This window comes from Hemiscyllium ocellatum, chromosome 22 (genome assembly GCF_020745735.1).
Source record: "Hemiscyllium ocellatum isolate sHemOce1 chromosome 22, sHemOce1.pat.X.cur, whole genome shotgun sequence".
In the NCBI taxonomy this organism is placed as follows: Eukaryota; Metazoa; Chordata; class Chondrichthyes; order Orectolobiformes; family Hemiscylliidae; genus Hemiscyllium; species Hemiscyllium ocellatum.
In genome coordinates, this window is record NC_083422.1 from 54,861,739 (window position 1) to 54,880,482 (window position 18,744).

Below are 18,744 nucleotides of genomic sequence, written 5' to 3' on the forward strand. Positions count from 1 at the left end.
TCATCCTCCATAAATTTTCACTCATTCAAAACTCCAGTGCTTGTTTATGAATTCTCACCAAGTCCAGTCCATCAGTCAAACTCAAGACCCACTGGTTCCCAGTCTCCCATCTCCTTGATTTCATAAGGTTTCATCCTCATCTTGAAATCCATCCTTGGCCTCACCCTCCCCTATGTCTGGTACCCTCAGAAAGATTATAAACTATCAATAGCCGTTTTCTTCCAGTTCTGCACTCTTTGACATTCCCCATATCCGTCAGCCCACTGATAGCAGCTGTGCCTTGAGACCATAAGACATAATAACATAATCCTTTGAGCCTTCTCTGCCATTCAATAGGATCATGGTTGGTGTGACATTGAGCTGCTTAGATATCAAGTACAGAATTTCCATTCCCTGCCTCTTCACGTCACTTTCCTCCATTTAGAACAATTTACAACGTTGCTCTTTGATCAAATATCTGTTTATGCCTAATGTCTCAGTTTTTGACTCATTGTCATTTTTGTTCTGATGACAGTCCTGCCAAGTGCCCTGGTATTTATCATAATAACGGCAATAAATATGTGAAAGGAATTGGTGCTTAACTTGTTGTTTGTTTGAAGTAGTACTGAGGCCATCACAAATAATCCTTGCCCTAAAAAAGGAAGCAAATATCAACCATAGTTCTTAATTCTGAACACAACCAGGAATTTTCAAAGTGTCCATTTGTGGATATCAGTGATGTATTTTATTCATTCATCTGACTATCGATGGAAAGGCAACGTTTGATGGCTATCCCTAATCGCCCACAAGATGACAGTAATAAGCTGCTTTCCTGACGGACTCAGTTCACCAGGTGTCAGTTGTTTGGAATTAGCATAGCTAATTTTATATTCTTGATGTGACTAAACCCCAACAGTTGCCAAAATCCCATCTTAACTGATTAGGACAGTTCAAGCATTCAATAACATGAATTAAAGTGATTAAATTGTCATTAAGGAGTGCCTTAAAGGAGAAAAGCAAGTTGGAGAGACAGAGAGGTTTAGAGAAGGCAATACAAGAACTAATATCTGGTCAAAGCACATGGGTGATTTGGGATTTGGAGCAAATCAGGGTGTATGTAAATAAGATTTGATTGACTCAAATTTGGGAGGGTAAAATTGAGGCAATCTTTCAGAGATGTACTGGAATAAACATGCCCTGAGAATCAATGACCTGGATGAGAGTACCCTGGGTTCAAGCTTCACTTTCTTCCACTCTGGTGCTGTGGTCTTAAGGTGATGAAATAGTCTGATAATGGATCAGCAAACCCTGCACATAGATGGGGCAAGTGATGTTTGCTGAAGGAGATTGTTCAGGTTTTCTCACACTATTTCCATTGTTTGCGCTTGGCCTCCAACTCTGCCTGTTGGAGATGCTCAAAACAGCTGGTGGATTATTTTTCTAGAATTTGGGCGGACTTGGGCTAAAGATGCCGGAAGCTGGTGGACAGGTTTTGAGGTAATCTTTGAAGTGTTTTCTCTGCTTTCCTACTAATTTCTTGTCATGACGAAGGTCGGGAAACTGGATATTTGAAATGTACGGTAGACAGCCCTTTATCCAAAATCCGAAGATTTTTTTAGTGAAGTTTTTTTTTCTCATGAACAAGGTTGTTTGGTGTGCAAATAGTTAACCCAACTCCACACCCACTTGATGTGTGTCACTCAGATATGATGTGTGGGGGGGCGTGACCCAGCACTGGCAGGCTTCAATTCTGTTTCACGGCCCTTACTTACCGTACGTCTGCTGTTTGTTAAGATTTTTAAAAATTTCACCAAACTGTCATTTATTCTGAAATTCGAAAAATTCTGAATTCCGAAAACGAGCTGGTCCTGAGCAATTTGGATAAAGGATTGTGCCCCTGTATCAGGCATGTGGGAGATGTGACTTGCCCAATGCAGCTGATTCACTGTTACCAGTGCCTAATCACTAGTGACCTTGGCCTGGAAAGACTCAAGGAGTGCCAATTGTTTCTGTGGGTTTGCAGGATTTTGTGGAAGTAGTACCATTGATATCACTCAAGGAATTGTAATATCAAGTATATATCATCTATGTCTCTGATGCGCACAGGAGGTTTGTCAACACTGCTGCCCTGGGAGAAAGTCAGAACTGCAGATGCTAGAGATCAGAGTCATAAAGTGTGGGGCTAGAAAAGCACAGCAGGTCAGGCAGCATCCGAGAAGCAGGAGTAGACATTTCAAACAGAAGCTCTTCATTCCTGATTGAAACGTAGACACTCCTGCTCCTCGGATGCTGCCTTACCACCAGTGCTTTTCCAGCACCACATTTTTTTAACACTACTGTCATGTAGACCATGGAATTGATGTCAGGCTAGAGGCCTTTGTTATCAAACATGCCATTCCTCAATGGGCAAAGACCACACTGGCACAGTATGGTGATATTGAATTTCAGTGTTGAGGTCTGCTCTCACTAAGTTTCTCAGCAGCAGAAAGAACTGAGGCAGGAGCAGAACTGGTGGTGTTATGGAGATGAAATAACGACTTGAGTTTAATAGCCTGGATCTGAGGATGTGTTTAGCTTTCTGCATTCTTCCAATTTCTTATTGGTTAATTCTACTGGATTTACATAAATTGTTATTTCACTTCACAACAAAATTTCTGCATATTCATATGTGCAAAAATAATTTTCCTGGTTGCAGCTGAGGGTCAGTTCACCTACAATATCATCAACGCTTCCTTAGAAAATGCAGACAGGGCCCTTTAACAGTCAGTGTAATTTCCTCCTTTACATCTTAAGGGCCATCCAGACAGCTGACATGCCATGTGAGTACCCTGATGAACAAAAAAAAATGTGTATGCGAAAGATCTCTCAGAAGACTATTAATGTGGCTGCCACATTAAAAGTTAATAATTTCAGGCATGAGGATAGAAATTGCGGTAGAGAACAAAGACATCTGAACATTGATTAGTTAACATATTCCTCACTAAAATCTTTAAATGTTGAGTTGATGCAAGTTGACACCAACAGTAAATATAACAGTCTTCAAGGGGAGTGGGAACCAGCCCTCACCCCTTTTCTCAAAGTAAAGAAGCTTCAGTATTGGTGATAAATACTGAAAAAGTTGACAAAGGAAGATCTACTAAGTGCAAAAGAGAGAGAGAGAGAGAGAGAAAGCAAACAAGAGAAATATTGAGGGGGAGAGGTGCTCATTTTAAAAATATTTTGGTCTAAGGATTTTATGGACTAAGGAAAGTGGAGCTCTACTTTTATACATTTTGTTTTATACATTTTCACCTTCTTAGACATTAGTCAAGTTAACAAGGCAGTATTTGATTGCCCTTTACCAGTTTCCTGATGAAGGACTTTTCCCAAAACGTCAATTTCGCTGCACTTTGGATGCTGCCTGAACTGCTGTGTTCTTCCAGCACCACTAATCCTTCATCAGTTATTCCAATGGAGGTCTTGACATGTAGTAGGTGGATCTGCTGCCCCTCAGCCAGAAGCTCTGAGTTCAAGTTCCACGCAAAGATCAGATGGTCAAGGAAGAGAAAATATAGGAAATATGAGCAGGATGAGGCCATTTGCCCCACCAAGCCTGCTCCACCATTCAACATGATCAAGTGTGCTTACAATATGGCCAGAGAGATTGATTATTAATCTCCAAACAGTAGCAGGAGTGTCTCTTGGTCAGTCACATGATGCAGAGCAACAAGACTCAAGCTAGTCACTCTTGACAGTTTTCCTAAAACAGGTCACTAGACTACCTACAGAAAGAGACTAAGCATATTTTTCCTTTGCCTTTGTGACTTTAGACGGGGGAAGAAAATCAAGATCATATTATCCTGAATACATTACGTGTAAACAATGTTATTTGTAATGGAGTACACTGCATGTTGCACAGATCAAATAGGGATGACAAGCTCCCTTTTAGGTAGAACAGCAATGAACTAGTTAGGTTTTTCACAAAGCCCAACAGTTCACAGTCTTTCTGATGTGATGCTTATCAAACCCCATCAACAGCTTTCCTGAATTCAACTTAATGAAAAATTGCAAAGGTGTTATGACATGGAGACAGAGAGCCAAACCAAATCCAATGTTTCCACTTATCAATCGCAACATAATAAAATTAAATCTAAATACTCCCAACAGTTACTCCTATGGTGCCTAGCCAGATCTATGAAGAACCAATCCCAGACTTTGTGAATAATTAATTCCAGACGTCAGTTGTGCATCTTAAACAAAAGACTTAATTTTTTAAATATATAATGGCTAAGTAGAGCATAATTAAAAACAAGATAAACTAATTAATGTCTATACTTTAAAGGAAACCATGCTTTTCAGACCCATTCACGTAAAAGATAGCCAGATAAACAAACAAACACAGTTAGGGATAAATAAAAGAAAATAAGAAAACCAGCCAGACTACTTAAATAGTTTTGACAATATATTGTTTCACAGTCATACATGAAGACTCCTTGGTTGTTTCTCTGTAATCATTGAACAGGGTCACCTTCTCAGTTCACTCAGGTACAGATAGCAAGAAAACAGATAGTTCAGTTTCTACTTTTCTGGGCTTGTGAAAACAGGTGTGGGAGATTAGGCAGGGAGCTTTCAAATCTTCATGCTGTGTCAACAGTAGTCAAACATATCGCCAAAGAAAAGTTTTCAAAAATACACCTCAATTCTGACTCTGCCCTGAGAAACTGACAATCTTTTCTCAACCATTCAACACTAAGCATCTGTTGGCTAGTGTCTCTTCCAGACTTGCCAAGACTGATCCCCGGTTCTAATCTTATTAATGGTCAAATTCTGCTCTTTATTTAAATACAATATTCTTCTGGTGTCCACTGTGTCTGTAAGAACCTTTTTAAATCAAAGATGAATTTGTGCGTAACCTTCAGACCTGGCCACACAAACAACCAAAAGCTTGTCTGGTCTATTAGAGTCATAGAGATGTACAGAACAGAAACAGACCCTTCGGTCCAATTTATCCATGTCAACTAGATATCCCAACCCAATCTAGTCCCACCTGCTAGCAGCCAGCCCACATCCCTCCAAACCTTTCCTATTCATATAACCATTCATATGCCTTTTAAATGTTGCAATTGTACTAACTTCCACCATTTCCTCTGGCAGCTCATTCCATACACATACCACCCACTGCGTGAAAAAACGAACCACTCTACTCAGTACTGCAGACTTACTGAAGGCCACACTTAAAATATCCACTTATCTGTTTCTGTTCTGTGACCTCTCCCAAACAGGTTCTTGAATTTTGCTGTTTGTTAATTTTCCCAGACGCACGTCCATGTCCAGCGATACACTAATTCAAACAGCAAAGGCAGTAACTGTGCAGGGTCACTGCTATGCCAGTTAGCAATGTGGGTTTCTTTCTCTCTCTCCTACACTGACCTCGCCACGTGCTGCCTTTGTCTGTTCCTCTCCCTTTTGAAATGCTGTTGTTTTGACTTTTTTTCCTCAAAAGTTCCTTAACAATGCAACAGCATATAAAACAGTAATTACTGCTCCTGGAATTTGAGGTAATCACTTCCAACACCTAAAATGCCTCAAAAAAAAAGGAGCAACTGTTATAGCCAGAAATTTTTCCCGTTCTCCATCTTGAATTACCCAGAATCATCCTCCTCTTCCTTTTACCACAAGCTAGTTCACAAAGTACACAAATCATCTTCAGCTCACAATTCCCAGTTCACAGCTCCAAACCAAAATTGATAAAAGAATAAAAATAAAAACAAAAGTCAACAAGGGCAATAAAGACACTGGGGAAAAGCTTCACAAGATTGATTCAATGAGTTAGGGACTTCTGTTAAATTCAGATTGAAGAGAATGTTATGAAGTAGTTTTTATATTCAAAATCATGATGGATCAATACATCATAGATTGGGAAAATACTGTTCGCATTAGTGGAAGGATGTAGAACAAGGAAGCACAGATTTAAGTACTTGGCAAAAGGATCAATGGAGCTATGAGAATTTTTTTCACACACAAATGGTTACGGTCTGGAATGCACTGCCTGAGAACATGCTGAAGGCAGGTTCAGTCAAGGCATCCAAAGAAAGAATTGCATTATTGTAGAAGGACGAATGTGGAGTATTATGGGGAAGTGGTGGGGGAATGCAATAAGTGATTTGTTCATCCAAAATTCTGGCAGACATATTGTTTGAATGACATCCTGCACTTTAACTTCTGTGAACCTTCAATTATGGGATCCAGACTACTCTTCTAGGTTGCCAGTTCATGACTCAAAAAGGGGATTATGCCCTGCACTGAATCCACAAGGCAAAAGCAAACTAAACCAAGATTTAAGCTAAATCACATTGCATGGTGCCACTTCTTTCTATGAATTCGTGAAGATAAACCGTCCATAGTTCTGCAGCCAACAGTTGTCACAAATGTTCTACTGAACTGGGCTAAGGAAGAAAATTAATCAGAGTTCACTCCCAATTATTATCTAATGACAACCAGTTAAAAAATACGCTGACATTCACTGGCTAAGCTCATAGCTGAAGGATGGTCACACGTTTGAGGCATCAAGAATTGGCCAGTAACTGCAGGACCCTTTCAGAATGAACCAGCATTCTCAACTGTGTAGTGTGGAGACTGGAACATATTGTTAAATTATTCAAAAATATGTCAACAAAACTAAGCACTAAAATAACACTGCAATGATCTTGTAAACATCTTTCGAAATGTGTTTTTTTTAAGTATTTTTCTATCAAAAATAGAAACTTCACATTCTAGTGAATGTTAATTCTATCATCTGAGGTTCTGTTGAGAAATAACATCTGTATTTATTTTGTGGCTCTGATGATTCATTACAGATTAATGAAATGCCAAGTTAAATATATACAAAGTAGCCAGCATTACAATTAACCATCTTTACTGTCACAATCAAATTAACACAATACCAGGAGGCAGTTTAGAAATGTCTATAAAAACAGTACAATGTATGTCAATGGGTTATTGCCAAAGAAGCAGCAATAAATATATTTTAAAAATGTGAAGGAACAATCTAACATCTTCCTGTGTTTTCTTGTTGAGATTTAAGTAAAAAAAAACTTGATGAGAATTCTCTAAGACTTGAGGAAGTTGAATGAAAATGACACAACTGCTGCCGCATTTATAAATCATGACAGATCATAGAATTCCAATAGTTTGGAAACAGGCTCTTCAGCCCAACAAGTCCACACCAACTCTTCAAAGAGTAATCCACCCAGACTCATTCCCTGACATTTAACCCCTGCCTAATGCATCCAACCAAGACATCCCTGAACACTGTGGACAATTTAGCATGACCAATTCACCTGACCTGCACATCTTTAGACTGTGAGAGGAAACCAGAGCACCGGGAGGAAACCCATGCAAACACAGGGAGAATGTCTGTGTGGAGTTTGCACAGAGGTTGGAATCAAACCAAGGTCCCTGGTGCTATGAGGCAGCAGTGCTAACCACTGAGCCACCATGCCACCCTTGCCTTCAGATCTGGTTCTTTTAAGCATGTTAATACTATAATATTGTTTTCAAAAGCAGTTATGTACTGTATTTTTACAATCAGTTGTATTTTTAAGACCAAAAATGTTGATATCTGCCTGACAGCAAGACACTAATGGTGACCAAGTGGTCTGTTGATAGCTTTTTCCATTATTTCTTCTATCTTGTTCTGACTACAACCCATTTATAATGTTCAGCAATTCAGTGTCAACATTGCCAATCATGTTTCTATGGACTAAATGTGAAATGAATGGTTAACTGCATGTTACTTGAAGAATACCTACGAAGCTTACATGTAAAGCGCTATTGTCATAGTGGACCTGAAACCTGTCTGTATAGTATCAGAGACCCCCTCACTTTCTGACTTCTTTGTACAGTTTTATTCAGTAATGCCAGCTGTTTACTCACCTGAATACCAAAAAGGAGGAAAGAATAAACAACCTGCAGCAGTTTAAAATAAAGGCACACTAATATTTTCCAGGGCTACTCATGGTGTGCTACTATTACAAGCTTTGCCAGTGATACCATATTCAGAGAACAGATCCAAGAAAAAACACTTTCATTAACACTTTTGTTTGCAGGATCTATCCTTGGAGTCTGTATCTTAGTTTTCAAGTATCAAAATCCATTGTAACAAATTTCATGGTTTTATATTCCAGTACAATATTCAGCAGATCACTAGCAAAACAATGTTGGAATCAGAAAGCCCAAAATTGCAAAAGCATTGACTTTGTTCCAGTTTATGTAACCTTCCTTCCAAAGTTAACTAAATTAAGGTCTAAAAATTGATAAATCTCCTGGCCTCGATGGGCTACATCCTTGAGTTCTGAGGAAGGCAGCTGAAGAAATAGCGGAGGCATTGGTTGTAATCTTTCAAAAGTCACAGGTGTCAGGACAAGTCCCCTTGTTCAAGAAAGGATCAAGACAAAAGTTGGAAAATTATAGGCCGATTAGCCTAACCTCAGTTATGGGTAAAATTTTAGAATCCATTGTTAAGAATGAGATTTCTAATTTCTTGGAAGTGCAAGGCCGGATTGGAACAAGTCAGTATAGATTTAGTAAGGGGAGGTTGTGCCTGACAAACCTGTTAAAATTCTTGAAGGGGTAACAAGTAGGTTAGGCCAGTGAAACCCAGTGGATGTTATCTACCTAGACTTCCAAAAGGCCTTTGATAAGATTGATAAATTCTTAATCTCGAAAGGAATTAAGGTATACAGGGAGAGTGCGATAAGTGGTGTTCAAACGCCCATTAGCCATGACTGAATGGCGAAGTGGACTCGATGGGCCGAATGGCCTTACTCCCATTCCTATTTGTTATGGTCTTAACTATTGGAACTGGATAATATAGATACAGCAAAATTTCTTCTCTTTTAAATACTAATCCTCTAGATATAGAGACTAACATTCCATTAACTTGCCTGATAATTTTTTGTGTCTGATCACCACATTTTAGAGGTATGTATAAACAGGCTCTTAAATCTCAGCCGGTCACTGTAGGAAGTCAACTTTCATCCAGTCTGCCTGCTGTTTCTTTGGAAGTGATTTCAATGCCTGCCCTAAAGAATATTCATTATTAACCGCCTGTCACTGAACACAGATGAGAATTTGATATCAGCAATTACATTAAAATGCCACATTGAGTTTCAAAAACATGATTTTTCCATGTTTCTTCCATCAAAACTTTATTTCCTTTGAGGGAAGAAAACATGGTATTATTGGAAGGATAAAATAGTGGTAATGTTACTGGTTTAGTAATCCAAATCTTGGAGTAATACTCCCGAGACAAATTCAAATCCGAGATGGAAAATTGACATTCAATTCATTAAATAAAAATCTAGAATAAAAGGTCCGTATTAGGCATGGTAATCATGAAATGTCCAATTCTTTTTAAAATTCCATCTGGTTCACTCATATTCCTTAGGAAAGGAAGTATGTCATCCCTAGACAGTCAAATCTATATAAAACCCCAGACAAATTAAAACAAAGTATTGTGGATGCAATATATCTGAAATTAAAAAAAGAGAAAGTGCTGGTGAAACTTAGCAGATCAGGCAGCATCTGTGGAATAGAGAAACAGGAGTCATTTCAAACTTGAGACATTAACTCTTTTTGTTTGCTTGGTAAACTACAGGGGCTAAAGACCCAGAAGTCCCCTGGACCTGATGGGATGCATTCTTGGATACTAAAGAAAGTAACCACAGAGATAGTGGATGTACTGGCAGTAATCTTCCAAGAATCCTTACATTCTGATCCGATGTGCGAATTCAGTGAGAAGTGGAAGGTGGAGTTTAATTTAGATAAATGTGAGGTGCTGAATTTTGGGAAAGCAAATCTTAGCAGGATTTATACACTTAATGTTAGGTCCTAGGGAGTGTTGCTGAACGCTGCAGGTTCATAGCTCCTTGAAAGTGGAGTCACAGATAGATAGGTTAGTGAAGAAGGCGTTTGGTATGCTTGCTTTTATTGGTCAGAGTACTGAGTACAGGAGTTGGGAGGTCATGTTGCGGCTGTACAGGGCATTGGTTAGGCCACTGTTGGAATATTGCATGCAATTCTGGTCTCCTTCCTAGCGGAAAGGTGTTGTGAAACTTGAAAGGGTTCAGAAAAGATTTATAAGGATGTTGCCATGGTTGGAGGATCCGAGCTATAGGGAGAGGTTGAATAGACTGGGGCTGTTTTCCCTGGAGCATCAGAGGCTGAGGGGTGACTTTATAGAGTTTTATAAAATCATGAGGGGCATGGATAGGAGAAACAGACAAAGTCTTTTCCCTGAGGTGGGGGAGTCCAGAACTAGAAAGCATAGGTTTAGGGTGAGAGGGGAAAGATATAAAAGAGACCTAAGGGGCAACATTTTCATGCAGAGGGTGGTAGGTGTATGGAATGAGCTGCCAGAGAAAGTGGTGTAGGCTAGTACAATGACAACATTTAAAAGGCATTTGGATGGGTATATGAATAGGAAGAGTTTGGGGGGAATATGGGCTGGGTGCTGGCAGGTGGGACTAGATTGGGTTGGGATATCTGGTTGGCACGGACAAGTTGGACCGAAGGGTCTGTTTCCGAGCTGTACACCTTTATGACTCTATTATTAGAAAACTGTCAATGTAAGGCTAGAAACGGTAGATTATATAACTATAGCTTAGCGTTATTGGGAAAACATTAAAGTCCATTATAGAAGACATTTGGCAAAGTAGCACACTTTGGCTACTTAAGCTACTTAATAAGATAATAGGTTATGATATTGGAGGTGGTATACTAACCTGATAGAACATAATAAATTTACTGGTAGAAGTCGGACTTGGGCTAAGGGAAGCACTTTCAGGATGACAATCTATAAATACTGTTAAAAATCACAACACCAGGTTATAGTCCAACAGGTTTATTTTTCTTACTTTCCTGCATTTCTGCAGAAACTTGACGTCTGTGTCGATAAATGCAATCTTTTTGGAGACCCTCTCCACTTTGAGCCGGCAGTTAATGGTGTCGATGGTAGTTATGATTTGGAGGTGCCGATGGTGGACGGGGGTGGACAAAGTTAAAAATCACACAAATAAACCTGTTGGACTACAACCTGGTGTTGTGTGATTTTTAATTTTGTACACCCCAGTCCAACACTGACTCCTCCAAATTATAACTATTGTAGCAGCACAGGGATCATTGTTGGGGAAACAGCTATTTACAATATATACTAATGACTTGAATGAGGAAAGTTACTGTACTATAGCGAAGATTTTAAATAATACAAAACTGGTGGAAAGGTAAGTGGTTAGGTTAGTGGGCAAAAATTAAGCAAATTAAATATGATGTGGAAAAATGTAATGTACTTTGGCAGGTATACAGGAGGTGAATGTGATTTAGCTGATGAAAGATCCAGAATTAAGGGACTTGAGAGTCCTCAGGCATAAATCATGAAAACCTAGCAAAGTTCAGTAAGTAATAGGGAAGACAAATGGAAAGGTTCACCTTTATTATTAAAGGAATGGAGTATAAAAGTTAGAGGTTTGCTAAAACTATACGAGACACTAGCCAGGCTATAGCGGGAATACTGTGAGCAGTTTTGGGCTTCATATCTAAGGAGAGATACTTTGGTATTAGAAACAGTCCACAGAAAGTTCACTAGGTTGATCCTGGGTAAGGAGGGACTGTCTTATGAGGTGAGGTTGAGTAGGTTGGGCCTGTCAGCACCAGAATTTAGAAGAATGAGAGGATATCTTACTGAAATATACATAGTTCTTTGGGGACTTGACAATCTAGATGCCGAGAGATTGTTTCAGCTTGTGGGAGAGTCCGAGACTGGAGGCATCATCTCAGAATAAGGGATTGCACATTTAAGACAGAGATGAGAAGAATTCCTTCTTTCGGAAGGTAGCAAATCTGTGGAATTTTGTACCATAGACAGTTAGATACTGTGTTGTTAAGTCTATTTAATGCTGAGGTAGACGGATTTTTAATCAGTAAGGGAAACAAAGGTTAAAGGGAAAAGGCAGCAAAGTGATGTGATGGGTAACCAGATCAGCCATTATCTTGTTAAATGGCAGAGCAGACTTCATGCACTAAATGGTCTATTTCTGCTTGTATTTCTTCTGGTCTAATTGTGTAATGTAAATCCTCATGGAGACAAAGATTCATTTCACATCAAAGATACCCTTTAGTATGTAGTTAGCACTACCACCGTGATAAATTGTAAAGTAGACCTACCAGCTCAAGATATCACAAAGCAGTGATATCTTGAGCTGGTAGGTCTAGTGATCTGGTAATCCCCTACCATTAGGTTAGGGGATCAATGCTAGTTCAACAAGTTATAGAAGGGTGTGTAGCGGGAGTACTAAAAATATCTGAAACTGAGATGCTAATCTTACGAAGCAGCACTACAAGACTATAGGCAGGCAAACAGAAATTGCTATAGACAGAGCTACACAATCCAATACCAACAGCTCACAGCAGAGCTCTGTTGTCATACCACATTCAATTGTAATTGGTGGATAATGAAAGAACTGACAAGAGGATGAGGCAACATTAAAATTCCCAATCTAAAATGATGGAAAGACTCAACACTGAATGCACAGCATGACGTAAGGCATTTGCAATTACCTTGTCAGAAATGTCAAGCGTCTGACCTAGCTTCACCTTGTTCCAAGATTCCCACCATCACAGAAATCAGGCTTAACTCACTTCAATCCACACCATAAAGAAACAGCTAAATGTACTGGATATATCGAAGACTATAAGCCCCAACAATTTGACTGTAGTACTGAAACTTGTGCACCAGAATTGGCCATACTCCTAGTTACGTTATTCCAGCACAATAAAAACATTACCACCTATCCAAAAAAAGTGGAATTGCCCAACTATGTCCTGACAACAAAAAAAAATCAATCTGATTTTGCCAGTTGCCAACCAAGATATATTTTAATAAACTTCTTCAAAGATATTATGACACACCTCTGAAGCAGGTGGATCTACAACACAGGTCTTCTAGCTCAGAGGTAACCACTGTGTTAGAAGAACCCTTAACCAATTACAATCTAGTAATGGAAGGTACCAACGATAGTGCAATCAAGCAGACTTACTCATCAGTAATCTTAAAAATGCTCAGGTTAGGGCTCTAGTGACAGTGTGATAAGATCCTTACTTTTGAGCTAGAAGCCTGGGTTCAAGTTCAGCTGCTTCAGAGGTGTGTCATAACACATCTGAACAGGTTGATTAAACCTGATTAAACTCTACAAAAGTTCAGTTTGGAATCAGTTAGGGCCATTCAGCTCTAGACTTCATCACAGCCTTGCTACAAATGTGGACATGAGAGTTCAACTCCAGTGATGAAGTGAGAGACAGGACAGTTTTAGAACAAGTGTGGCATTGAAGACCCCATTGTAAACTTAAAATCAATAGGAATCAGATGAAAGGCTCGTGTCATATTTAGCATTAAAGATTTTTATGGTTGTGGAAGGCTGATCATTTTAGGCCCAAACAATGTTGCAAGAGTTCTGGACAGACTTCCTACTTCCTTCTAACAAATCCTTTAACCAGGTCAGTAATTTGCCTAATCCTTTAACCAGGTTAGTAATTTGCCTTCAATTCCAAGACCTTCAATTCTAGCCAACAATCTTTTATGTGGAACTTTATAAATGTCTAAAAATTCATATAAACTTATGATAACAACAAAAATGACACAGCTTTGCTTGCAACTCTCATTTTTAAAAACTTGCAATCAACGAATTTAATTATATTGATTGGCACATTAAAATTTTCTGATATGAATTGCAAACATTGGAAATATTTACCAATCACTGAATTTAGACATAAGATGTTTGCAAATTGAATATTTGTGTCACAATATACTAACATTTTTGGCAACATTGCAATCAGATGTTCCTTCACAGGACTATGGTTAAATGTAATTTCATACTGAGTCTCAGAAGGCTAGAAGTAGGGTTGAGAACCAAAAGCTTGCTCAGAAGTAAGTTTTAAGGACCATCTCTATTTCCTTCTTTGAGTCAAAGAAATATAGGGTGGAAATTATAGATAACTGAAGCAAGCCTGCAAATGAAGCTAAAACTATAAAAATGCAGAAATCTGAAAACAGTAGAACTGAAAAAATTACAATGACTCAGAAGTAAGACCATGAAAGGATTTGCGAACTGCCTGAGAATTTTATGAAGACATTGGTGGACCAATTTGCAGTAAAGGGAAGTGAGCACAGAAGTGATGGATGAACAGGATTTGGTGCATAGTTTAGAGGCAGCTACAGAGTTTTGGATGAGCTCAAGTTTGTCCAGGTTCCAAGATGGGGAGTATTTGAATAGTTGAGTCTAGAAATAACAAACGCATGAACAATGGATTAAACAGCAAGGTTGGAACTGAGTGATGACACAGAGGTCACAGTGATGGAACAAGTGTGTGAATGAAAATTAAACTTGGAAACAAATTCAACATAAAATTGCCAACTCTAGACCCCCCGTGGCATGGAGTAGTGGGAGTACCTCTGGAAGTGCTAGAGGTATGTCACAACACATCTGAACAGGTTGATTTAAAATATTTGAAAATTGCCAACATTTTAGCATCAGACTGCCTACAAAGTGCTGATCAGAACACCTTTTGGAATACCTCTTGACAAAACAGTCCTATTCAAATTCAAATTGTTTCCTGAGTGTAGAAACTCAATCATGTGACTGCTGGGGAAGCAATGGCAGGGAAGTAAGGTCACGAAACCAGCAAACAAACTAATGTTTTTGGGAATGTTATGGATTTGTTGTCCAATCAAAGCAGACAACAGTAACTGTATAATCACCGTCAATTATGGTAAAAGCCTATCTGGCTCACTAATATCATTTAGGAAGATAAATCTACTTTCCTTACCTGGTCTGGCTGATATGTGACCCAGACTCTCAGCAATGCGACTGATTCTTAACAGACTTCTGGGCAATTAGAGAATGGCAATAAATGCTGACAGGAGTCGGGGAGTCCAGAACTAGAGGACATAGGTTTAGGGTGAGAGGGGAAAGATATAAAAGAGACCTAAGGGGCAACTTATTCACGCAGAGGGTGGTACGTGTATAGAATGAACTGCCAGAGATGTGGTGGAGGCTGGTACAATTGCAACATTTAAGAGGCATTTGGATGGGCATATGAATAGGAAGGGTTTGGAGGGATATGGCCCGGGTGCTGGCAGGTGGGACTAGATTGGGTTGGGATATCTGGTCGGCATGGACGGGTTGGACCAAAGAGACTGTTTCCATGCTGTACATCTCTAGGACTCTAAGCAAGCAACATCCACATCCTATGAACAATTTTTTAAAAAAACTGAGGATTGTAGGGAAATCAAACAATTTAATTATTTCACAAAATATCAATCATTGGACAGCAACATCAAAAAACATATAATTTCAAACAGGCTTTTATGAATATCCACAAACTTAGATATTTCACAGCACAGAAGACATTAGGTATTAGGTCCATTACAGCTTTGAAAGAGCAATCCGATTTGAATGCTCTTCAATTATAGCCCTGAAATGTTTATCTTGGAGTAAATAGTTAATTCTAAAATAATAATGCACTGGGCCAAAACCAATGCCATATCTAACAGTAATGTTTGCAGCCTCAATGAGTGACACTCAAATTTTAAATGCACCAACTTGCCTTTTTTAAAGTCTTCCAGCACAGAATCCAGTTTTGTATCATTAAACACGAAATGCAGAGGATGGTTATAAAACTTTGTCATTGTTGCTAAAGGCATGCCATCATCTGGATCAACAAAGGCCAAATCTTTCACAAAAAGTATGTCAACAATGTTTGAGCGTTCATTCTCGTAGACAGGAATCCTTGTATAGCCACTCTGCATGATTTCTGACATGGTCGCAAAGTCCAGGATGGCCTCAGAGCTCAGCATGAAGCAATCGCCCAAAGGGGTCAGGACATCTTCGACTATCTTCTTCCTGAGTTCAAGGGCTCCCTCAATGATGTTGAGCTCCTCTTTAACTAGATCATGGTAAGGATCAGTCACCTTGAGCATCTCGATCAGTTTTTCCCTTGTATAGAAGTTGCTGATCTGCTGCTGCAAGATAACGTCCAGGAGTTTGCTGATGGGGTACGAGGCTGGAAAGCTGATGACCATGAAAAATTTAGTCACCCAGATGGTCTTGGAAGCTAGGGCCAGGCCATGTCGAGAGCAGATAGCGTGAGGGAGGATATCTCCAAAGAAAAATATACAACTGGTGCAGACCAGGATTGTCAGCCATGTGCTGTGGAACATCTCACAAAGCCAGACGGTCAGGGAGCAGTTCATCAGGGCATCTCCCAGCAGCAAGGTGCACAGCAGGTAGTTGCCATGTCTCCTCACGGATTCGATGCGTTCAGAGTATTTCCTCTCTTTCTCGTTGCCGCTGTTTTTGATTACTCTGAGCTCCACCGGGTCCAGAGCCATCAGGCTGATGTTCAGGACACTGAAGAGGGTGGACATGCAGAGGAAAAGCAAGGAGATGAGGATCTGGAACCTGAGGGTGCTTGTCCGCTCCTTCTCCACCACGGCCAGGTGGAAGTCCTCAGTCTTGAAGTTGACCCAGCCATGAGCGTCCTGACCCCCGATCCGGGCGCACAGCGAGTAGTACTTGATCTTCTCGTCCTTCCGCAGGTACATGGCCTCCAACTCCACCAGGACCGAGCGGTCGGACAGACTCGAACCCAGGATGACGATGTCCGAGCTGCCCTGCTGGCAGATCCGCTGGGACTGTCGCTGCTGGCGGGCGCCGCCGGCCGCCGTCTCCAGCAGGCCGCTCACCTCCACGAAGGAGAGACCGGGGCCTCGGGCTCCGCCGTCGCCCAGCAACCCGCTCCCCCTCAGGCCCGTGCCGTACAGCCGCAGCTTGAAGCGGGAGCCCTCCGTCACCTTCAGCAGACCACCCTCCAGGTACACGGAGCCCGCCACCGTGTTGTCCGGCCTCATGCTCAGCAACTCGGAGCGGGACGGCGGCGAGACTGTCTGAGAGGCCGAGGCTACCGCCGCCGTCCACAGCCAGAGGTAAACAACCACAGGCGGCCAGGCGCACGGCGCCGCCATCTTACTAAGGGAGGGAGCTCGCGGCCAGGGGGCGGAGCCGAACCGGTAAACGGGCGGTGCCTAGTGAGCAATGGGCGGAGCCGAGCTGGGAATGGGTGGGGCCGCGTGGGGAATGGGTGGGACCCTGGGTGCAATGGGCGGAGTGGAGCGGGTAATGGGCGGGGCCGGGTGGGTGTTGGGGCTGCGCTGACGTGAATGGGCGGTGCTAAGTGGTGCCGCGCGAGGAAATGGGCGGATCTCATCGTGGAGTGGGCGGAGGCAGAGTCGCGAATGGGCGGGTCACTGTGGAGACAGACCGGTGTTTGGGCGGGGCTGGGCTGGACGTGGGCGGGGCTCAATATGGAATGGGCGGGGCTGGCAGTGAAAATAAGGATGAAGGGGTTTATTTTGAAGGAAAGGTTTGACAGGCGGGGCCTATAGCCTTTGGAGTTTCAGATGAACTTTTTGAAAGGTGTTGAGTTCCAACAGCTCTATGACCCTGTGACTGGGTGGATGCTGAAAGGGTGTATCCCTTGTGGGAGAAACAAGAACAATGTGGACACCATTTAAAAATAAGAGATTTTTCATTAGAGATGAAAATAAATATTTTCTCTCAGATAGTTGAATCTTTGGTACTATCTTTTCCAGAAATTGAGGAAGGCAGAATCAATGATGATTTGTAAGGCAGAAATAGACCCTTGACTAACTGAGTCACAGGTCACCAGCAGTGGGCAGGAATGTCGCCTTGAATTCACAATCAGATCAATCATGATAGTGAGCAAGTTTGAGGGGCCGAATGGTCACCTTCTGCTCCCAGTTGTCATATTCATCAGTTGAAGCGAAGGAACTGGAAAGGTGGAGGAGCTTATGCAGAGAAATCCAGAACATGATGTTGAAGCATTGTTTGGCAAAGGGAAAGAGAGGTCTACAAAAAGCTGGAGTCAGAGAATCAGAATTTTGGAAGAAGGATGTTCTATCATTGGAGGGGTTTAAACTAGTTTGGCAGGGAGATGAGAACGGGAGATATGGAATAGAGGATGGGGTAGCTGGTGAACAGGCAGTTACAAAATGCAGAGTCTGTGAGGAAGGATTGATAGTTGATAGTGCAAAATTGCAGTCAGTGTGATGTGTTAAAGTGTATCTATTTTAACACAAGAAGTGTCAGGAATAAAGGTGATGAACTTAGAGCATGGATCAGTACTTGGAGCTACGGTGTTGTGTTCATTATGGAGACTTGAATATCACAGGGATGGAACGATTGTTGGATGTTCCGGGGTTCAGATCTTTCAAAAGGAATAGGGAGGGAGGTAAAAGAGGTGGGCTAGTGGCAATGCTAATCAGGGATAATATCACAGCTGCGGAAAGGGAGGCTGTTGAAAGGGTTTGTCTACTGAGTAATTATGGGTGGAAAGGAGCAGTCACATTACTGGAAGTTTCCTATAGGTCCTTCAATATCAACAGAGACACAGAGGAGCAGATTGGGAGGCAGATTTTGGAAAGGTGCAGAAATAACAGGGTTGTTGACATGGATGGCTTCAATTTCCCTAATATTGATTAGAACCTTCTTAGTACAAAAAGTTTGAATGAAGCAGATTTTGTCAAGTGTGTCCAGGAAGGATTTCTGTCTCAATATGTAGATTGACTGACTAGAGTGGAGGTCATATTGGATTTGATGCTTGGCAACAAATTAGGTCAAACATCATATTTCTTGGTAGAAGAGCGTTTTGATG

General features: G+C 41.0%; 1 protein-coding gene across 1 annotated transcript in view; it reads right to left on the reverse strand.

The window, feature by feature from the left end:
• Positions 1-17,010, reverse strand: part of LOC132826536 (metal transporter CNNM2) — a 72,937-nt gene extending 55,927 nt beyond the window's left edge. The window contains exon 1 of the mRNA XM_060842504.1: positions 15,619-17,010. Within this exon, the coding sequence (XP_060698487.1) occupies positions 15,619-16,921 (1,303 nt within the window). The 5' untranslated portion in view covers positions 16,922-17,010. The remainder of the gene's footprint in view (positions 1-15,618) is intronic.
• Positions 17,011-18,744: the final 1,734 nt, after the last annotated feature.